A 17,329-nucleotide genomic window follows, 5' to 3' on the forward strand; every position below is an offset into this window, starting at 1 on the left:
GCTTCCTGGTCTCGTTCGTTTGATTACGTTCAGCTTTGTTCCCACCTGTGATCTGTTCCCTTGTGTTTCTTCTCACAGCCTCCTTCATTCCCTCCAGCTGTGTGTTCGTCTGTTTAGTATTTCTTGGTCTAGTTTTGGTGTTTTGTAATCAGTAATAATTGTCTTTAAGTTTGGTTTCTGTCTCCGACTCCCACATTTTATCTGCTATCCTGCCTTGCCTCACACGGCGGTACATGACAGGAGATCTCGAGCACTAAAATAAAGCAGCAGACTCCGACCTACAAGTGGCAGCAAGTAGCCGTTTCCTTTCTTGAGGAAAAGCTGAAGTGGAAGCGTTGGCTCACCCCTGGTAGGAGCACATTTTCAGTGGTACTCACCGGGCTCTAAGGGGTCCTCAAAGACGCCGTGTTCGTCCACCTGCTGCCCCGCCTGCACCTGATGCTCTGCAGCTGAAAGTGGGCATCATCCACCCATCTCTGGTTGCTCACGGTTGTTGATCAGCCTCTCCGCTGCCCACTCATTGGCCTGCCTCCTCATAAGCTCTTCCACCTCGATCCTCAAAGAGTTTCCTGTCTGGGGCCATCAGAGGCTCAATTATCCGGTTTCCCTTTTTCCTTCACCAAGAAGAAAAAAGTGCAGATTTCCTTCTCACGTGGAGCAACAACCTATCACCAGCTGCCGACTCCACCTGGATGATGCCGTTTTGCTCGCCGGAGATTTTACGGGCCGGCTCATCACAGGCTCCTCAGCTGGAATGATGTTGCATCAGCAGCTCCAAACTCTCCTGTTTCCTCAGGCCGGAGGAGACGACGCTCCTACTATCCTCCCTCTGTGAGTAAAACTGACGATTAGACTCTGCTCTTTGTTCCCACCTGTGGTCTGTTCCCTTATTGTTTGTATTCATTGTCTGCATTCCCTTGTGTTGCTTGTTGTTGGGTCTGAACATACGACCCTGCTGGATTCAGACCACGAGAGACTGCAAACAGAACACAAGAGCCACTGGTACGGTTTGCTTGCAAGGGGAGATTGCCTCCCAGAACTGACACAAGCTCCCTGTAGCCAACTCCAAACTCCCCTCGCAGCCTTTTATTCAGAGAACACACACTGTGAATGTGTTTGTATGTGTGTGTGTGTCTCTGTATACGTGACTTCCTGCTACACAACATATGTTTACAACCATTTAACAACATCCCTATTCATAAAAGGGTCGTCTCCCCCCACCCTGTATATGGCTTAACCCCCTTAATGCTCCCCCATATACAAGCATAGGTGAGCCCATGAAGGGCAGGAAGTGGACGTTCCCGAGCAAATAAGGAAACCAGAATCTTTACCTGGAATGTGCCTGCAGTTGAACACTATAGCTGTAGCCTCCCCCACCATCCTACATGCAGGGAGGAGAACAGAAACAAGAATATCTTCAATCATGCAGTTTAAACAAGGTTCACTATTCGAAGCACAACAATGACAATTTTTAACAAAGTCACTCCAACACTTGTCATGATCTCCCTCATCCCTCCAGCTGAGTGTTCTAGTTAGTGTTTCCTGGTTTACTTGTGATGCTTTTGTAATCAAGAACACCATAACTAGCGCAGCAGCCAGACCCTGAACTTCAGCAGGTAACTGATGAGCAGTCAGGCTGCAGCCTCCGTCTCCACCTGTTCATGCTTCTATGGTAGAATCACTGGATAGACCAAGAACAAGCTGGAGAAATTAGATCTCTTGGCTGGCCTGGGAACACCTTGATGTTCCCTTGGATAAGCTGGAGGAGGTGTAACTTCCGAGTATCCTGAGTCCTCTGAGTTATCCAGCCAAGCCCCAGCAGGGCTCCTGTCTGCCTCCAAGTCTCCAGAGAAACTCTGCCTTTGCAGCCAATCTTCAAAGCAGCCCCTCCACTGTTAGCAACACGTCCGACCTCCAGAGACGTTCTTTCATCTCCTCCGTTTTCATACTGTCCACATGTTCTGAGCCTCTTCTCCTCTCTGCTTCCGGGCCAACCCCACCATTGTTTTTGTTCTTTTACATTTCTGCTCTCTGGTTTTCATTTTAGTTCTGGGTAAAAATCTTCTTACCGACTGCTGTTACCGTCAAATCTGAGCTTCTCTTGGTCGACTCTAAATCAACATTATCCAGAACCAACAGTTTGACTATAACGATCAATAACTCGCCGGTCTCCGTTTCTTCCTCTGTGAAAAGTTTGGGTATCATCCTCGACAGTACTCTATCGTTCAGTTCACACATTAATGATGTTACTCAGTCTGCATATTTTCAATTGTGCAACATTAATCGTCTCCGTCCTTTTCTCACTCCACATGCCGCTGCCGTTCTTGTTCACAGTGTTGTTACTGCTCGGATCGATTACTGTGATTCATTTCTTTTTGGTCTTACTCAAAAATCCATTAATGAGCTTTAATGTGTCCAGAACTCTGCTGCTCGTATCATCACCAGGACCCCTTCTACAGATCTCATCACTCCCAGTTAGATATCACATCAATGTCAAAATACTTTTGTACACATTTAAGGCTGTTCATCATCTATCTCTGATGATGATCCCGTCTCGGTGTCTTAGATCTCCTTCTTCTCTCTCTCTAGCCCCGCCCCCTGTCTTGCCACCGTGGCTTTCAGCTGCTCTGCTCCTCGACTCTGGAGTTCACGACCTCCTGATTTAAGAAATATCTCTTCCTTCTCTCTCTTTAAGTCTAGACAAAAACTCACTGGTTCAAAATAGCTTATCCCACATAACCTCTCCACTCTGCTATGTTAAATTAGTTTTATGCCTTATGACTTTATGATTGTGTAAACTGCCTGCTTTTCTGTTGCTTTTATTATTCTGCTGTGTACAGTGTCCTTGAGTGTTCTTCAAATAAAATGTGGTAAAATGAAAGTGATGATGGTGGTACTCTAATGTTTCCATTACTGCCACCATCAGGCCAAACTTTGCTATGATTATAATTATTTAAAGTTGTAGTTATTCTGGGACCACTAACTTTTGTACATTTACATATTTTACACTATTTAACCGTTTTTGTTTTTAAAGAGAAGCAGAACGATGTGCAGCCAGAGTTTATTTCAATGTTTAAATGAACACACTGAAGTTACAGGTTGCAGACATGGTACAGAGAGGGTGGAGCTGCCTGCAGCTGTCTGTGGTGCTGAAGCTTTCAAACATTTCATACCAACACTGACTACAACTGTGACCACAGGGGGGCAGCATAGAGCCAGAGAGTGTTAGTGTAGCTGTTCAGCCCTATAGTAAGAAACAAGAAGACTGATGAAGGAAAAGCTTCTTCCACTGGTGTAACACACAGGTTTGTATGAAGTCACACTAACTAACCAGCAGTAACCCACATTTGATCAAAGCAGGGGCAGAACTTTAATAACAGGTTATAATGTGTCATCACAGTTGTTGTCAATCCAAACACACTTTCTGATTGTTGCTGTTTATTGTAAAAGAACAACACACTTGTGGTCTGACCTAATGCTGTAGTACAACAACAACTATACAAATGTGAGCTCAGTGCAGACTAGATGCTGGCTCACTGCACCATCCTGTGGTACAAAGTGGTATTACATGAGCGTACAGGCTGACATTAGCTGGATGCTAACTTCAGTTCATATATAGATGTGTTGAACATGACGTCAGAGATGTTTTCTTTATATTCTGTTGATGTTTTGAAATATTTCAAAGTGTCTCCAAGTTAAATGTTGAGCCTTTAATATAGCGACACTTAGAGCTCTGAAGCCGTTTTCTCTCTTTTACTATTCAACCAATAAGTTACTGAGTAAGTTATTTTATCTGTAATTAAAGTCATCAACACTTAAAGCCTTATGTGAAATATTTGTTTTTCAAATCCATCATACAAAAATTAAATACAACTTCCATATAAAATGCAAAACTAAATATATATGACTCACATAACACAATTAATATTTGATGTCTTTCTGTCACTTTCACATACACAGAGGTTTAAAAATGTCCTTCTGATGTTCCAGCTGATCAGAACCTTTAAAATTCTTATTAATCAAACATATTTTTTGCTGAACTTTTAGAAACAAGACATTTACTGTAGTTTTAGGACCAACAGGCTGATGAATAAACCAAGTAAACCAAAGTAAAGACAAGCTGCACTTTGACTTTTATTAGAACAATAAAACTGAAGTACAACCATCAGTGCTGCCTGTGTGTGTGTTGGTTGTAAATGTGTTGCTGGACTGAAGTGTGATTAAACTTGAAGTGAGCAGGAAGCCTGTTGGAGCTGCAACAGCAGGAGGCTGACTGGAAACTTTCAGGTGAGTTGAAGTTTAAAATTACACACATTATATTTGTTACACAGCAGACGATATTTAATATATTTAAGGGACAATTTACATTAAATGAAAGAAAAACTTGTGGTGACCAGGAACATATGCAGATGTGATCTGACAAATGTTCATTAAGGACCCATAAATGTCCATAACACCAATTCTGGGACCAATGATCAGCCTGTCCACCCGTCCCCACCTCTGACTGCTCCAACAACAAAGCACCAGTCAGTTTGTAGCGCCTCCTACTGGCAGAGGGCCCACAGTCCTGTTAACACAAAGCTCAAGGTGGGATCCTGACGTCACGTTCATTATTGAGGTGAGTCTTGTTTTTCTCTTCATGGAGGTCACACTTGTTCACACTCATCCTTCGTTTATATGTTTATGTTAAATCTACACTGACCTGTACCCCGTGCTGTGACCTACACGGCAGCCTGTGACCAGAGATGTAGCAACACGTTACACAACGATGTTAAAATGCACAAAACATCTTCAGTTTAGAGCTGACACGTTTGGGACGTTGCAGACGATTACAGATTTTGTTCATGTGCATTTTGTCTAAAGAGTGAAACATTTCAAATCTGACACGACATCAAAATATTTATGCAACCAAATCAATCTTGTTGCTGAACTTTGAATTCATCTTTGGCAGAGGTCACTGGTGGTGATTAGACTCTTATCTTCCAATATTTATTATATTGGGAAATATAATGAATATTGTAAAAATAATGAAAAAGCATTAAACTAAAATTTAATGGGTAAAAAATCATGAAAATATTTGAAGTTGAAAAACCTGAAAAACACCCAGAACTGTAGTTTTAGGACCAACAGGCTGATGAATGAACCAAGTAAAGCAAAGTAAAGACAAGCTGCACTTTGACTTTTATTAGAACAATTTGCTGGAACTACAGAGTAATGAAGTACTTCAAGGTTTTGTGTGGATGACTTCCAACCTGTCATGAATCGCTGTGCGGCAGGCAGGAGTTGGACCCAAAATGCAGGACTCACAGACTCGGGGAGGTGAACTCAAAACACAGCTTTATTTGCTGGCAGGGAAAAAACATACAAACTAATCTAAACTGGGAACTAAAAACTCACAGGGAGATCCACACAGCATGAGGGACGACGCGACACTGACTCAGAGAAACACAGGGTTTAAATTAGAGATGGACCGATCCGATATTACGTATCGGTCCGATACTGACCTAAATTACTGGATCGGATATCGGAGAAAAATAAAAAATGTAATCCGATCCATTAAATATCACGAAAGCACCTCACAAAACTTGCAACACGCCGTAACTCACCTCAGAACGTTAGCACGTCGGAGCAGTATGCATCACGTGATAGAGCGGCTGTGGCATGCGGGACCTGTCGGTGGTCTGGATAGCATTTGGAGCTTCGCTAGCAACCCGGCATTTCATCTCCGACAAAGTTATCCCCGAGAGAAGTAAAGCAAGTGTGTAAGTCCATCTCTAAATGTTTGTAAAGCATTCCTGCGTTAAGCTTAACAAGCGATATATGGAGTGACTGCCTCTCTCTCTCTCTCTCTCTCGCTCTCCGGCTGCTACTTCAATCTTGAAACTGATCAATGATCAGCTGATCGTCTCTCCTTTGTTTTTGGTCCACTTTGCACCAGAAAGAGGAAACCAGCGGCTGAACAACAGCAGCACGTTTAAGCTTGATCAGCTGTTGTTAGAATTTATTTAATATTACTTTCTACTCGAGGATCTTTTTCTACGTAGCTGACGCTGGTAACTGTGCAGGGGCGGATCTAGCAAAGTTTAGCCGGGGGGGCCGATAGGGCATTAACAGAGAAAAGGGGGCACAAAGACATACTTTTCTTTCTTATTCTCTAGCTTTTAATAAATAATTATCTGACACCCAAAGTTTTAATTTGATGTAAAATGAATAGAAGTCCATTACTGTATATAGTGACTATTAAGTCTAATATATACACCCTAGTAAGCTATAGTACTTTTTCCTTTGGGAAGGTACCATCTGTGCAGTCTGCAATTTTGTTGAAGAAAGATGTTGAATCTATTTAATATTTCTTGAAAAATAATTGATTTCTGTGCATTTTTTTTCACACTGCATCAAATTAAGGTTGATTACGTCGATTAAGCATCATGAGGTGGAGCGTGAGGGGTGGTTCCCTATTTTTTATTTATTTATTTTTGTTGTTGCTGGGAGTTGGAACCCTATTAGTTAGGTTGCTTAATATTTATTCTAAGTACTCTTTAAAATACCAGAATAGGGAGGATGGTGTAGGTTTAAGTTTATTAAATTGATTGCTGAACTATGAAATATTTTTTTTTTGCATACAGGTATAACAGAATAGCTTTAGTGTAGTTGTTGTTTTAAACTTGAGTATGAACTTATACAAAATGCAGCAAAATATTTAAAAAACAGTTTTGTTGATTAAAAAACACTATATCGGATTCATATCGGTATCGGCAGATATCCAAATTTATGATATCGGTATCGGACATAAAAAAGTGGTATCGTGCCATCTCTAGTTTAAATACACTGGGAAGTAACGAGGGGAATGAGAAAAAGAAGGAGGGCACAGCTGGGAGAAATCAGGACTGACGAGACAAGCAAAGCAGGACGCATTCACGTAAGACACAGACCTTCAAAGTAAAACAGGAAGTATGACACAGAGACGCGAACTAGACTAGGGGAGACAGAGCAACTAAGAAACACGGAGACATAACCATAAGGCACAGGACTCTAAGAACCGAAAGACACAGAGGGGAACTCAAACATGCAGACACAGACTTACACAGAACAGAGGGGACACAGAGAAACATGAAGGACAAGGGATCGAAACTAGAAACCATAGAATAACTCACAAGTACAATAATACAAAAATCACAAGGAACTAAAAACGCTGAGTCAGGAGACCCAGGACCGTGACACAACCTTACTGTACAGCACAGAGCACAGAGGGACAATATATGTAATCAATATATGATGCAGAATGAACAAGTAAAGACTGTAAGCTGAGTCTGAGGCTCATGCAGGACATTTCATAGTGAGGTGTCTTTGGTTGGATTATTCAAACATTTACATCAAAGCACCAAACTCATTTCTCACAGATGAAGGTCTTTAAATCAGAATAAGACTTTGTCCATCTCCCATCACCGTCACAGCAGACTCCATAGTGACCAGAATAAGGATCTGACCATCCTTCTGCCCAGAACCTGTCAGAGAGATCAAATCTGATATGAAACTGGACTAAACTCATAACTATTGTCACATTCATATAAATATGCGTCTCTTTTGGAATATTTCCAATATTTGCTGTATTTCTTTCCCAGGTTTCTCGCCCACTTTCCCTCCTTTAGACTTTTCTCTGAGAATCATCATGCACACTAAAACAGCTTTCAAGCTTTGATGAATATGAAATCTTCCTGCTGTAAAAATGGAGAATAAAAAGAAGTCAGAGCTGACTTTCTGCTGTTTGAAACTGTTTTGTCAGCTGTTTACAGACATCACTTTGAAATGTGTGTCTATCAGGTCATATTTACTGAAGCTTCTTCCTTCATATGTTCTGAAGTTTTACAAACACCAAAGAAGAAGAGACAGGAATTCTCTGAAACACTTTTTGTTCTGTGAGAAAAGAAACATTACAGCACAAAAACATGAAGACAAATTGAACAAAGTGAAATGTGTCGGTCGCTGCTTTGAACATGTTTCAATCCTGATTCCTTCAAACTGACTTGTTGTAACTGAACGTCATCACAGACTGCAGATGAAGAGAGTTCAAGCACAGCTGTTCATTCAAAGGAGGATTTCTGCTTTTCTTTACATTCAGTTTGTGGGGCTGTTGGAAAATAGCTCAGCTCATGTATTGCTGATCTATCTTCCAAAACATCCATGTTTCACTTCTAAATAATAACTCTGGAATAGAAACAAACTAATGTCTCACGTTTCTGTCAGCGGTGCTCCGTCCACCCATTCCCATTCATATCCTCCTGATGTCTGGTTGGCTCTCAGACCAATCCAGGAATCTACCATGTTCAGTTCATTGACAAATTCCTGTTTGAGAAGAGACACAAATATTGTCTCCAGTCATAATTCAGCACTTCTGTTGTAGTGACATCATCTTGTGAACATGTCTGAAGGAAGAATAACTGTGATGAAACTTTTCTTCCATTGTGCAGAAATCAGAAAGAGCCAAAGAATCAATGAATATCAGCTCCTCCTGTAGCTCAGTCAGTGTTGCAGTGGAATCAGTGTTAACAAATCATTTGATTCAGTTGGATTGAATCAGAAAAATAATCTGGATTATGAGGATTTCTCCCATTTTATAACATTTCTGTTATTTCAATGTTTTGTGTTGACTTGGTTTCTAAGGATCATCTGAACTGGTTCCCATTTAATCCTGGTTCTTTAACTGCTTTGAATTTCTCTCCTTCATAATTCAATGTGAATCTCCAGTTTGCTGTATTGTAATCGATCCACCTCCCAAATCCTGCAATCATTTCCTGAATGGATTCTCTAATCTTCTCTCATCGGTTATTGTTCATAAAGTCATTTTAGTAGATGAGTCTAATTTACTTATTGATGATCCCTCTAACAACACTGCCACACAATTGATGAACACTGCAGCATCATTTCATGTAGTGCATCATGTTGTCGGCCCCACACATAACGCTGACCTTCCACATGTCTGACCTACTATCCAATCACAGATGTATCATCTTTGACAGGCTTACAGTCAGTGTTGTCTTCCCAGAGACAAACTGCTGTCACTCCCATGTCTTCTAATGACTGTGGACATTTTTAGATTTCTTCACTGGCAACATCAACAGTATCAGGTCAGAGTTCAAGTCTGTACCTCTTCAACCGCCCCAAGTCTCTCCTCCAGTTCTGTTGTTGGAGTTCAAACTCCTTCCTGCTGCCATCTCCCCCTGACTTCTCTCTATTAGAAACCAGTCCCTTTCATTTCAGCTGACTTTCAAACAGCCAGAGTCTTTCTGAGTGGGATCAACCCTCCTTACATCCCACTGTTTTAAATCAAGTTGCTCGTCAGCTCCTTCAGATCTTTGATCAATTCCAACCTGGTTCCAGACAAACCACAGCACTGAAACAGCTTTCATGAAAGTTACTAACCAGATTCTTCTGCGCTGGGATAAAGACTCCATTTGAGTCCTGCTTGACTTCTCTGCAGCCTTCATACTGTTGATGGTGCTCCTCTTATTAACACAGTCAAAGGAGCTTGCAAAGAAAAGCGTCTGGACTTCTTTAAGTTACTTGAAGACGTTTCACCTCTCATCCGAGAAGCTTCTTCAGTTCTAAGGTCAAATGGTGGAGAGTCCCAGATATAAACCTAGTGGGAGTGACCCCCCACAGAGGGACAAAAGGACCCCCTGATGATCCTCTAATCGCCTGAGCCAAGGTGTGGAACTGGGTGTGGGCCCCAATCAGCCAGAGTTTCGGGTGGGTTCATTGTGACCAAAGACCACAACATCACTGTTTTACCAGCTGATAAGGGAAGATGCACCGTGGTCCTAAACACTACAGATTACCACACAAAGATCACTACTCTCCTCAGTGACAACAATACCTACGAAGCCTTAAAGCGAGACCCCACAAGCAGCTACAAAAAGAAAGTTATAGCTTGCCTTCAAGACTTTGAAAAGGACAAAATTATTGACCGCCTCACATATCACCGCCTTTACCCAGGGGATGCCATACCCTGCATCTACGGACTTCCTAAAATCCACAAGGAAGCTGTCCCACTCAGACCCATAGTCAGTAGCATAAACTCAGCCACTTATAACATTGCTAAACACCTTGCTACCATCCTTGCTCCTCTCGTGGGGAACACCCCACACCACATCAAGAACTCCACCGACTTCACCGACAAGGTACAGAAACTTACCCTGGATCCAGATGAAACCATGGTGTCCTTTGATGTAGTCTCTCTCTTCACTTGCATACCCACCACGGAGGCCGTGGAGACTGTCAGAAAACGACTACAAGAAGACAGCTCCTTGGAGGAAAGGACCAACTTCACAAGAAAGGCTCTTGGCTCTTTCAAAGGAAGAGTACCCAGCCACTGGTACAGATATGTGGACGATACCTGGGTCAAAATCAAGACACAAGAAGTGGAATCCTTCACTGCGCACATTAACGCTGTGGATAAAAACATCAAGTTCACCAGGGAAGACACAAAGGACAACTGTTTGCCTTTCCTGGACTGCGCTGTGCACATTGAAGAGAACGGCAACCTCAACATCGAAGTTTACCGGAAGCCCACACACACGGACCAGTACCTCCTCTTTGACTCCCATCACCCTCTGGAACACAAACTTGGAGTAATTAGGACCCTACACCACCGGGCAGAACAGCCTGAAGGAAAAAAGAAGGAACACACACATGTAAAGGAAGCACTCAAAACGTGCGGCTATCCTAAATGGGCGTTCTTAAAGTCAGCAAAGAGGCAAAGAAAAGAAGACCAGACACCAGCGAGGGAGGATAAGAAGGACAGACGCAACAACATTGTCATCCCCTATGTAGCCGGTGTATCAGAGGAACTCAGGAGAGTTTTCTCCAAGCACGACATCACAGTGTACTTCAGACCAAGCAACACACTCAGACAGAAACTGGTTCACCCAAAAGACAAAACTCCTAAACACAAGCTTAACAATGTGGTGTATGCTGTACAGTGCAGCGAGGAATGTCCAGACCTCTACATTGGAGAGACCAAACAGCCACTTCACAAGTGCATGGCACAACACAGAAGAGCCACCTCCACAGGACAAGACTCAGCAGTCCATCTGCATCTAAAGGATATGTTCACATTTTGGACAGAGAGGACAGATGGTTTGAAAGAGGAGTGAAAGAAGCATCTATGTCCACTGTGAGCGACCATCTTTGAATATCAAACAGATACTTCATATTAATCAACGTGTGTCCTCATCTGAGTCCCACATGCCTCAGTCCTTGGACCAGTTCTGTTCTCTTTATAAATGCTGCCCCTGTGACATCTGCTTAATGGTTTTAATGGGATCTCCTAGCACTGCTGTGCAGATGACACACACACTAATGCTTTTCTGTCGAGCCTCTCCTGCCTCAGTGAATGCTTCTCTGTCATCATTTCATGGATTTAAAACTTCCTTCATCTCAAACTGAAGTTGTGCTGTTTGGCTCAGTTTCTCTGAGGAGGTCAGTCAGTACATCGTCCCCCTCACCAGTAACATCCAATCACCTGTTAAAGATCATTTTGAACCAACAGCTGCATTTTGAGCCTCACATGTCAAAGGTCAGCCAGTCTTGTTTCCTTTAGCTCAGAAATATTGCAAAGATCAAATCTTTACTGTGATTCAATCATCTGGAACTTTGAGTTCATACTTTCTCCTGCCTGATTATTGTAATTCACTTTTCACCTGCATTTCTCAGTCCTCCATAGTTGGTCTGCAGTTAGTGCAGAACTCAGCAGCAAGGCTGCAAACAAAACCTGGCCTGCAGTCTCATATCTCACCTATTCTTGCTTCTCTTCACTGGCTTACAGTGAAATTCAGAATCCTCTTTTAAATCCTGTTATGAACATATAAAGATGTGCATGAACAGGCCCCTGCTTATATAGCAGAGCTTCTTGGACCTTATCACTGCAGCCGGCCTCTCTGATCATCTAATCAGCGTCTCCCAACTGTCCCTCGCTCTGATTTGAACACCAGAGGCCATCGTGCTTTTGAGCTTGTTGCAGCCAAACTGTGGAACAGCCTTCCTCAGACTATCAGGTCAGCTGACTGTCAACGGCTGAAACTCATTTTTACAGGTTAGCTCTCCCTCAATCTTTTCCCCTTTATTTTCCTCCATAGTTTCTAACTGTTGTGTTTCTGATGGAATGAATGTGCTGCTTTGTTTATGTGTCTGTATGTTTGCACATGTATACTTATCATCAATGTGTGGCTTTAATTCACAGTATGAAGAACTTTGTAACTCACTGTCAGCTCCATCAAAGATCACACAGACATGAACAAACACACCCACCTGTTCCTCTTTGCTGTTTATCATCACCAGATCAGCTCCTTTATCCTGACAGGCTCTCCTGCTCTCTTGCCAGTGCTTTGCCTCAGTGGATTTAAAGTAACAGCTGCTTCCAAATCTCGTCCATCGATCAGGACACTTCTCTTAAAGTCAAACACATGTTTTTGAAAGAACAGACAAGCTGCCGTGGGAATCAACACTTCCTCATATCAAAGGTGTTTCCATGTGATCAGGTACTTCCTGTGGAAGTACTGCTCTCACTGTGTGTTTCCTGTTTTACTCTGAAGGAGTTTGTAGGGCTGAGCTGCCCTTGACTGTGAACAGTTTCTCCTGTTTATGTTAGTTTGGGAGGTCAGCTGCTGTCATTTGGTTTGTTTCTTTTTTTTATCTTAACACAAGAAGCTGATTCAAAATGTAAAATCAGTTACCTTTCAAATCCGTCTCCAACTCTGACAGTTTTTAATAGTTTCTTACCTTCCATCTCGTCCTTCAGCTGCTCTTTTTCCAAACTCACCAAAATATCTGGTTAGAAATGCAACAAAACCGAAGATTTAAAATTTAAAATGATTTAAATAAAGTTTTTCATTTTCCAATGAGATGAATGGAGCTAACATTAGCTTGTTAGCTACCTGCTTAATGCACCAAGTGAACTAACTAGTCGCACAATGACAGACGGCCACTGTCTAACATAGTGTGGCTGCACCTGCATCAGTCTGCAGCAGATGCTGCTGCCTGTCTGCTTTGTTGATGTAATCACAGAATCACCGTGTTGAGTGAAGAGTTTGAAGGAACAACAAGAACATTCACTCCACAACACACACAAGATATGAGCCAGGAATCATGCACACAGACACACACCTGCTAATCAGTGCTAAGTAACAGACTCATGAAATACTAGAAGCTCAGTCAGCAAAACCAACGTGTTGGTCAGGCTGTACCACACAGCAGCTCATATTATTGATCAGAGAATTCCATTTAAAATGCCACCGTGCAGTTTTTATGAAGAGGAAACTATCCTTAGAGACCAAAACTCATTTGGTCCTGAATGGAAACATGTTTTTACTGCAGCAAAGGTGCTCATTTTAACATGGGAGTGTATCATGAGCATGATAATAAAACTCCTCACAGCGTGTTGTGATTCCAGCCAGAATCAGCAGATACAGAACCACCAGCTTCACTTCAACAGCTCTGAAACGGCTTCTTTTCACAGCTGGAAGCTTCTTCTGGGCTTTTATTTCTACGAAGGCAAAATGGAGAGAAAAGAATTTGTTAATTTAATTATTAAACATGTTTTAATCATAATTTGTTTCCCATTTTTCAAGCGTATTTTATTGGTTTATCGTCAGAAAGACTTTCCACCTGCAGCCGACCTGATGATGAGCTGAACAAGTTCATTCCAGCAGTTTTGATATTTACAGGAGACTTTGTCACATGTTTGTCTTCAGGTGACTTTTACATATGTGAGAACAGAGACTCTGATTGACAGAGAAACGCTTTGATGTGACTCAGAAACAGACGAATGTGTATCAGCGTGTTTCACACAAAGACCAGATCATGAGGACAATGTTGGTTATTATAACATGAATATTATGTCATTAAAACAATATCTCCATGATTTGCTGAAATGAAAACAGAGTTGTTATTCATTGGTCTGATTTCCTGTCAGCTAAAACTAGCTGTGACAAGTGTGCTTCGAGTAGTTTCTGTGGTTATACTCGCTCCACAGTGTCGAGCAACACTTCCTTGTTTCTTATATTTCTGCCTTCACCACTGATCTGTGAGATAACTCCTCCAACACTTTTCTGTCAGCTTGTTTCTACACTTACTAAAATAACACACTGATACTTTAAACTAGACACTTTTTATCATTTATTCTCTAAATAAACAGAAAACATTAAAAAATATAGAAACATATAAACCATGATAAGAGCAGAGACTGCACACCTTCACCAAAGCTTGAACTTTCCTCCACACCATGAATAAACTGAGTCTCTGGATCCAAAAGCTTTGATGGATCTGTATTAGTTTGATATTTTATTGAGAAGATGGAAACAGTCTCTCCTGATTCCTGATGCCTCAGTATTTGATACTTACCTCCGTCCTGTGTTGAAACATGGACCTGACGGTCTGTGCAGGAGTCCACATTCTCATGGAGGAGGACCAGTCCCTCCAGTCTCTCTCCTCTGTCCTCTCCTTTGCTGTATTTCACATTCATGCTCAACTCTGGATCCTCATCAATGATGGAAGACATTTTAAGATGCTCAGTTTTCAGCAGTATCAGTTTCCTGTGCAGCAGAGCCGTCACTCAGTCGCTGTGTTTCTCTGTTAACTGGAGCTTTTCTATGTGAAGCTGATTCTGATTCTGCAGTAAATCATAAGTAAATGTTGGTCCTCTGTATTCTGATGCTGCTGTCGCTTCGCTGTCTCTGTCTCTCTGTGAGCTGCTTTCAACAGGAGGTACAGACGTCATGACAGGAAAAGCTAAACCACATTTTGTTCATAGTTAGAATTAAAACTGATAACACAAAGTCCAGATAAACAGAATCAACTTTCTGGGTTTATTCAACAAATTAAACTAAATTTCCTTCAAAATAAAATGTTTGCATTTTATTTTATTTATTTATTCATTCATGACTTGAGTTTATGAACTCTACTTTTTCACAGATATTTCTTTGTTCTTGTTTTTTGGACAGAGACCATTGAAACAGTAAAGAAAGTGGAGAGAGAGGGGCTGAGCTGCAGCACAGAGCCTGGGCTGAACATGAACCTGAGCCTCTGCAGTACTTTTTACTGCTGCTAGTCTTTCTGTCCTGACAGATGTGATGATCTGATCTGTGACTAAATAAGAACACAGACGTGTTTATATGACAGCCGAGTCACATGATGGAACAAATTTATAGGACAAAATGATAAAAGTGCATCTGAACGGTTTCTGAAAATATTTTTCTTATCTGATATGAAACTCACGAATACGTTGTGCAACATGTAATGTGCCACGCATCCTCGTGTCCTCATTTGACATCATCAGATGTTACAGCCGAGATAAAATGGAGGGGGGGGGGGGGGGGGGGGAGGGAGAGAGAGAGAGAGAGAGAGAGAGAGAGAGAGAGAGAGAGGTTGACAGCGAGTCTTGAGATGTGAGAGACTTGTCATGTTTAGTGTGTTTGGAGTGTGTAGATAGCAGTGTCAGGAAAGTTCCTATGAAAAAGTAATTAATTATAGTAACTAGTTACTTCTTCAAAAAGTAACTGAGTTACTAGATTCTAAAAGTAATTAATTACTTGAAAAGTAACTTTTGTGTTACTTTAAAAAAATGTTTAACACTCTGGGGTCCAGGGTATAATCCATTTTTAACTACTTTTGATGTTTCCTCCACATTTCACCTTTAAAAACTATTTACTTGCCTTGTTTGGTCTCATTCTCTTCAGCACAACCTCACGTGTCTGAATTTACAGTCATGTTTTCATTTTGACAAACTGTATTAACACAACTGATCAAAATCAGACAAAAAACTGTAACAACCACAAACATGTTTAATGATCATATTTCATAACTTTAAATGCAAATATAAACTGTCAATTTTAAAATCCTATGCACAAGTTTTGCAAACAACAAAGTTATTTGCATCCATTTAATTTTACCTTGATTTTTTAAATAACCATTTCAAACTATTTACAGAACAATCAGCTGTTCTTCAACAAGATGTCACACAAATTATTTGTGCCAAATATTTCTGTCCACTATAAAGGAAACATCACAGCCTGATACCTGCAGGTCTGACAGCAGCAGGTGTGACACTCCTGTTTCTACCTGGAGACAGCAGTCGCCTCATTGTTCTGACACACAACACAAAACTATCCACAACACTACACACTAACTACACAAGACAACACACTAACCACACACTCCAAACACACTAAACGTCACAAATCTCTCTCTCTCTCTCTGTCACTCCTAAAACATCTCCCTCTTCCTAAACAACCAAATGTCATGTTGCCATATCATTTTTTAATTGGTCGACATGGTGCATTTTTCCACCAACACAAAATGGATGTTTTTGTTTTTTTTTTTTGTTTTTTTTTGCTCATAAGCAGAGAGGTCTCGCTGCGCTGTCCTTAGACAGCAAACATGACGAAACTATTGAGGGAAAAACGCTGCGTATATATTGTTTATCATGACTCTGGTTTTACGTGGCACAATTTACAAACCTTGTTGCTTTGTCATCTTGAAGTGGTCATGTGATTGGCTTACCACGACTACTTTATTTTTCCTCAGTCAAACAGCAGCACTCGTGCCATTGTTTTGCCCCCTGAGCTCCAGGTGTTGTGCCAAAAACTGATCGTCTACCAGAAAGTGATTGCTGTCCGTGGGCAATCTGTAGCATCCAGATTACTTACAGCTACTTACGTGCAACTGATATAAGATGCAGTAAGCTGAACACAGCTTCAACCGTCTGTTTATTGAAAAATAGTAACGCGACCGCATTTTCTTGTTAGTAGCCACAGCTGGACTGGCGGTGATTTTTTGTTTTTACGGCCGATGATTATTTATTTCATTTTTTTAGTAACGGTATAAACAATGAAAGGTGTTGGATTGGCCAGATGCTGGCCGATGTGTCAAAATAACTCAGTTGTTTGGTGGTGGCTGTGGCGGAGCTTCCACAGAGGCCAGCAGGTGGATGTTCATAAGGTTAGTTAGTAGAGTTGCCGTCCCGTACAAACGGAATCGTCCCACATTCAGAGAAAATATTACGCGGTAAATGACGTCAGTGCGCACACTGTGTCTGAGGAGGATGTGTGGAAGTGCTTCAGGAAGGTGAACGCACGCAAAGCTACTGGTCCGGACGGGATTCCCGGCCGCGTCCTCAGGTCATGCGCGGCTCAGCTGTCTGGAGTGTTCACGCACATCTTCAACCTTTCCCTCTCTCTGTCTGTAGTCCCAGCCTGCTTCAAAATGGCCACCATCGTCCCTGTACCCAAATCCTCCACCATCTCCTCATTGAACGACTGGCGACCTGTAGCCCTGA

General features: G+C 41.7%; 2 protein-coding genes across 3 annotated transcripts in view; both read right to left on the reverse strand.

Annotated features, from left to right (window-relative positions):
- Window positions 1-7: 7 nt before the first annotated feature.
- LOC309699540 (collectin-12-like) overlaps window positions 8-17,329 on the reverse strand; it is a 25,185-nt gene continuing 7,863 nt past the window's right edge. The window contains exons 6-8 of the mRNA XM_082522643.1: window positions 1,332-1,381; window positions 873-976; window positions 8-45 (exon numbers count right to left, since the gene is read on the reverse strand). Coding sequence (XP_082378769.1) covers window positions 888-976; window positions 1,332-1,381 — 139 coding nt within the window. The 3' untranslated portion in view covers window positions 8-45; window positions 873-887. The remainder of the gene's footprint in view (window positions 46-872; window positions 977-1,331; window positions 1,382-17,329) is intronic.
- Window positions 5,321-14,771, reverse strand: LOC309699541 (low affinity immunoglobulin epsilon Fc receptor-like; the record flags this gene model as incomplete). 2 transcript variants are annotated; one of them, XM_082522646.1, is made up of 6 exons in its annotated part: window positions 14,398-14,771; window positions 13,430-13,540; window positions 12,778-12,825; window positions 12,307-12,446; window positions 8,234-8,343; window positions 5,321-7,505 (listed from the first exon to the last, which is right to left on the reverse strand). In XM_082522646.1, the coding sequence occupies exons 1-6, from the start codon at window positions 14,552-14,554 to the stop codon at window positions 7,388-7,390; spliced, it is 684 nt and encodes a 227-aa protein (XP_082378772.1). In that variant the 5' UTR covers window positions 14,555-14,771. The 2 variants fall into 2 exon arrangements, with proteins under 2 accessions (XP_082378772.1, XP_082378771.1); XM_082522645.1 differs by lacking the exons at window positions 5,321-7,505; window positions 8,234-8,343 and having other exon boundaries at window positions 12,055-12,446; window positions 14,398-14,741.

Source organism: Aulonocara stuartgranti (genome assembly GCF_965226115.1).
Source record: "Aulonocara stuartgranti genome assembly, chromosome: 22".
In the NCBI taxonomy this organism is placed as follows: domain Eukaryota; kingdom Metazoa; phylum Chordata; class Actinopteri; order Cichliformes; family Cichlidae; genus Aulonocara; species Aulonocara stuartgranti.